The 6,010-nt window shown below is 37.8% G+C and overlaps 1 protein-coding gene across 1 annotated transcript; it reads right to left on the bottom strand.

Moving 5' to 3' along the window:
• Positions 1 to 2,849, bottom strand: LOC105801183 (uncharacterized). The gene is made up of 8 exons (XM_012632517.1): positions 2,588 to 2,849; positions 2,244 to 2,410; positions 1,892 to 2,144; positions 1,534 to 1,721; positions 1,255 to 1,344; positions 1,093 to 1,103; positions 580 to 968; positions 1 to 347 (listed from the first exon to the last, which is right to left on the bottom strand). Exons 1-8 carry the CDS (start codon positions 2,847 to 2,849, stop codon positions 1 to 3), a joined length of 1,707 nt encoding a protein of 568 aa, XP_012487971.1.
• Between the last annotated feature and the right edge of the window lie 3,161 nt (positions 2,850 to 6,010).

Here is a 6,010-nt window from a genome sequence, read left to right as displayed (position 1 = left end):
CTAGGCTCCTATATGAACTGACTTAGCTAGACTATCAGCAATTAAGTTTTCCTCTCTGGGAATATACTGAATTTTCCACTGCTCCATCTTCCTCAATATAATATGAATTTTCCTAACTAAGGCAGAGTTAGAGTTCCCCGAAGAATCTTCTAAGATTACATTAATAGCTTCAATACTATCAGTTTGGATTAGGATTTTCTCGAAACGCCTATCCAGAATAAGGTTCAGCTCATCTAATATTCCCCAAAGCTCTGTCTCTAAAATGGTGCAATTGCCCAAATATTTGGCGAACCCAATGATCCACTCACCATTATGGTCTCTCACACAACCACCATCTGCAGCGAAGCCTTCATCAAACCTCACCGAACCATTTTGTGCTCAAACTCACCCAGCTATTTGGTAAAGGCCAATTATGAAGATGATTTCGTGCTTTATGAGATGAAATCCTTGAAATAGAGGAATATTGTCTCACCCAACTGTATGAGATTTTAATAATCTCATCAACACTCCATGTAATACCTTAGAAAATGAACAGGTTCTGATTCTTCCAAATACGCCACATTATAATCCCAAAGAGACATGGACAATCGTTTCCACCCCAAGAAGAAAAATGGCTCTGAAAATTATTCCTCATCTGGTCGAGAAGAGATCCAGAATAGAAAATAGAAAGATCTTGTTGTGGAATAAGCTTGTCCCAAATGCCTCTGGCAGCATTACAATATCTGAGTATATGCAAAACATCTTTATAATCATGTCCACAAAGGCCACAAGCACTGCTACTCCAAAAGCCGCATCTTACCCTATTAGCATTTGTTAAGAGACATTGTTTTAGAGCCAACCAGATGAAAAAACGAATCCGATGAGGGTTGTGAAACTTCCATGGTATTGCCCAGAGCCACTCTTTTAAGTTGAAAGTTCCTTCACAAACCTTCTCGTAAGCACTTTTGAGAGAGAAAGAGCCAGTCAATCTAGCTCCCCAAATAATTCAATCAGGACCTAACGAAGGATGAGGTGGTGTTACACCTATTATTTTGTTGATAATCTCCTCAGGAACCCAAAGCTTGAAAAGATTGAACTTCCAAGAGTCCTCACCTGTAACCATACTATTAAGAGAACAATATAGAAAAGGGTTAGCAGAATAAGGATAAACTTAAATAAAGAACCACAATTGGGAATCTAGGGGTCTTGCTAGCACTTGATGCTATTTTAGTCTCCGACTGACCAGATTAAGTTCTCACGAATGAGGGGCTATACCTTAGAAATGGATCTCCATAAAAAGGAACACCGACTCATTGACAAGTCATTTGGTAAATATCTAGGGACTCTATATTTTGACCGAAGCACCTAAATCCAGAGGGCATTAGTATTAGAAATGATGTTAAAACCAACCTTCATCATGAAAGAGATATTGTGGTCTTTCAACTGTCTGAGACCAAGACCACCGTGAGACTTAGGTTGGCACACCGAATCCCAACTAACCAAGGCCGTCTTTCAGCTGCCATTATGAACTCCCCAGACAAATTTTCAAACTACGCGCTCGATCTCATCACAGACACCTTTGGGAACCATCATTATCTGCATGAAATAACTTGGAATCGAGAGAAGAACATATTGCGCCAAAGTAACCCTTCCAGCTAAACAAAGCTGACTGGCATCCCAGCTAGACAATTTATTATGCACCATTTCCACCACAAAAATCAAAGTATTGTTGGTGACTTTGTCTTGAAAAAGTAGAACTCCAAGGTAATATCCCAAATTAGTAACTTTTTGAAAACCAAAGAAATCACTTATATGCTCCCCTAAGTTATCGTCCACACCTTTTGAGAAAAAATATTAGTATTTCGCGAATTAATATGATGTCTCGAATAGTCGAAAAACTCATCTAAAATACTTTTAATGACTTGAGCTTGATTCTCATCAGCATGACCAAAGAGTATCAAGTCATCGGCAAAGAAAAGATGAGATAACAGTGGGCCACCACAGGACAGCCTAATAGGAGACCAATTACCCAAATCAATAGCATTACGGATACTGTGACCTAACCACTCAATGCAAAGAATAAACAAATAAGGAGATAAAGGACATTCTTGATGAACGCCCCTAGCTGGTCGAAATTTCTGGGTTGGGACACCATTCCACAAGACCTGCATAGTGGAGCTAGAAATTGCAGACATAATAACATTTCATAAGGAAACATGACTACCTATAGTTTGGAGCGACGCCTCAATAAAATCCCACCATACTAGATCAAAGGCCTTTTCCAAGTCAATTTTGATGGCCATCCATTTCCTGTTTTTCTGCATACCTCTTATGGAATGAATAACCTCTTGAGCAATGATAATGTTATCAGTGATATTCCATCTTGCAACAAAACCAACTTGCCCGAGAGCTAAGTGCTTCGAAAAGACCACTTCAAATTAATTAGCAATGATCTTCATGACCAGCTTATAAAGTACAGAACATAAGCTGATTGGTCGAAACTGAGAGAAATCTATAGGATTTTAAGTTTTAAGGATAAGCATAATAATAGAATTATTTAACTCCGAATCAATATTTTTCCTTTCAAAGACCTCTTTAACCCACTTACAGACCAATGTACCAACATGATCCCATTGACTTTGATAAAATAAGGCATGAAAACCATCCTTCCCTGGAGCTTTCAAGGGTGCCATATAAAAAAGAGCGGCTTTAATTTCCTCATCCGACACTTGTCTGTTGAGAATATTAAAATCCTCATCTTTAAGGCACGAGAAAGCAACAGATGGGAAATCTCTCATTGGCCCAAGATGCTCACCATACAGATTAGAGTAAAAATTAACCGCTTCAAGATTCAGTTGATCATCATCCATAATCCACTCTCTCTAGCCATTTTTCAAAGCAGTAATTCTATTCTGTTTACGTCTTCTCAATGTGCATGAGTGAAAGAATTTTATATTGCGATCCCCCAAAACCAACCAACCACAACGCGCTTTTTGTCGCCAAAGAATCTCTTCATGATGAAACACATTCTCCAATTCCTCTCTCACATCCATCTCGACTTGCTTAAGAAACTCCAAGTTAGTTATATCTCATTTAATCTCAATATGTTCCAGTTTACAAGACAGGAGTTTTTTTTTACGAGTAAAAATATGACCATAAACCTCTTTGTTCCAAATCTTAACTCGATTAGTGAACTTAGAATATAGGGACGACATGCTCGCAGACATCCTCCAATTCTCTTTAACAAATTTTGAAAAGGATGGATGTTTAATCCAACTGGCTAAAAATCTGAACAGACGCCCGTTCAAAGAATGGACCTCAAGAAAAAGAGACAATTTTAGAGGCCTATGGTCAGATTTGAGCCGAGGTAAATGGGTCACTATTGAATTCAGAAAATTCGTGCTCCAAGCAGTATTGCAAATAGCCTATCCAAGCACTCAACAATCCCCCTTCTTTGCCAAGTAAACTACGACCCCCGGAAAGCTAAATTTTGAAGTTGGGAAGAATCCATAAAATTACCAAAGAAATGACACCTTTTTCCCTAAAACTCATCCTCTTTTTTTCTCACTAAAGGAAAGTATGCCATTAAAGTCACCAATCACCACCACGGGGACCCATCCAACAGAATAGAACCTTGCAAAACCTTCCATAGATGTTTCCTTTTCTGACTATTAGGACTACCATACACAAATAAGACCAAAAAAGGCTGCCAAAAGGAGCTATGAGTAACTTTGGCTAAGACAAATTAGGGATGACTTTGGAGCACTTACACACTAATCGAATCCTTTCACCCAATCTAGATACCTCCTGAAAAGTTGACTGCTTCCACACCATGAGAATTGTGAAAACCGAGCTTAGCAATACCAAATCCGCTTTCTCACCACTAACCCTAGTTTCTAAAAGACTGCTCAAATCTGGTTTATGCTCCTGATTATATTCCCGGAAGACTCTAATAAATTTAGAACTCACACATCCCTGACAATTCTAAGAAAAGATAGTAAAATTCATAAATAAAATAAATATGAGAAAAAGACTAACCTCGTAAAGGATATCAGTAGCTTAGGCACTGCCAGATTTGACATCTGGTTTATCTGTAGAAATTCCAGCTTGCACATTAATGAGCTCTACCATAGAGCCCATAGCTTCTGGGAGGGAGACTCGTGAACTACTGGCAGGTTTGAATTTCCCCTCACGCCCACAAATAGATTTAAATAAAGATTTCCCACTATGTCCATTTTCTTTTCTACTCTTAGCACCATGCCCTTTAGGAATATTTGAAGGGTTCGCACACACCTTTGGCTTGGATTTATTATCCAACTTCTCTTGGAAGGTAACAATAGTATGCTTTTTAGGGTCACGAGCATTAGAAATTAGACCCACTTTAGCCTCAGGATGCTTTTCAAAAGTGGGATTCAAATGTAAAGAGGTAGCATTATCATTTGAAAAGGAAATAGGAATTGTTGGGTCATTATTCTTAATACTCGTTGCACCCTCTAAGCCTAAATTATAAGAATTTAAAATTTGGCTTGCAACTCGCTGTGATCTAAGACGTTCCAGTGGAGACCCATTAAACTTCTGCAAAAGGCCCAAAGCCAAATGTGTCCTAGAATTTTTAGAAGCCATATCACCGACACGCGGCGAGACATGGGCTTTTAATCCCGACTCCTGTCTCGCGTTATTATCCCCCAAAGACCTAGATTCTATGCCTGGCCTACAATCATCAACACGGCCTTACAGACCTTCACCCAAATTAACCACATCCACTAATCCAGACCCTTTTTATATTTCCTTGCCTTTCAAGTTTTTGATGAAATCTCCTTGAAAAACCTAGTCGTTCCAAGAACCTTAGAAGGCGACTCCAAATTCGGCATTAGAGATTCAAAATCTATGGAAGATAGCTTTTCAAATTGAGAACCCACCGTATTCGTGGGCATCATCCACAGGACAAAGGCTTCTCCCACCGTCGGTAGAGCATCCCTCTTCTACGTCGGAGTTATTTCACTACTCAAAGAACTTTTGGGAATTTCTTCACCGTCGTGACTGTAACGCTCGAGTTTGTGCAAGTGTATACAGTCGTTATCAAGTAATAAGTAAGTATCGAGTTATCGTCTCCACAATGATTGTATTTGTACTAAGTAACTTAATTTGTAAAATTATATTAACAATTTGGTAAATACAAAAAAACACAATATAGTTGAGAAGTGGTGATTAAAATATATTAAACTAAATGCAATGATCCCTAATGCAAATTATCCTAAGTATGCAAACTATATGAATGAAGTAGATTTTAGTAAAATTAAACACAATTTGCAACAATTATAACATAAATAAAATAGGATAATTACTTTAAGTAAACTCAATTTATTATCAACATGTTTATTAACATTCGGAAAAACAGTCCATGGCAGCTCTATCTTTCATGAGTTTGGAAACCACATTAGGTCCTTTTGGAATCCTTTGCTTAGTAAAATACGCATTTTACTGATCCTTATTTACTAAGGGTTTCTTAGCATTCGTGTGAGGTAACAAGGACGTGTTAGGTTTGAAACAATTTAATCACACAAATCTAAAAACTATGCAGATAATAGAGCTTGGTTAGAGTTGTTATGCAACCTACAATTCAATCGGGTTAGGATCTAAATTGAGTATGCACATTTCAATTACGCGTCCATTAGACGTCGTCTAGTTGGGATCGTTCAGCTAATTCAGGTGCATTTCAATCACATATGAACGAAATACAGACTTGATTTTAATTGAAAACATAATTGATTGACGCACAAACATTATAAGCATGAATCAAATAAATATTATTTAATCAAAATAATCATCCTAGCTTAAATAAATTTAAGCTATCATTTTCGTAAACAAGAACAAAAAACACATAGCAAACATCTTAAAATTAAATTTAAAGAAAAGAAAGATTAAACCCAATTCAGAGTGGCTGTCACCCAGGACTCTGACTGACGAGGCTCATTCACTTCTTTGCGTTGCTCATTTGCTGATTGCTCTCCAAGGTGGCCGACCAAGGGTT

The sequence above is a fragment of the Gossypium raimondii genome, chromosome 11 (genome assembly GCF_025698545.1).
Source record: "Gossypium raimondii isolate GPD5lz chromosome 11, ASM2569854v1, whole genome shotgun sequence".
Lineage (NCBI taxonomy): Eukaryota > Viridiplantae > Streptophyta > Magnoliopsida > Malvales > Malvaceae > Gossypium > Gossypium raimondii.
This window is presented reverse-complemented; position numbering and strand designations above follow the sequence as displayed.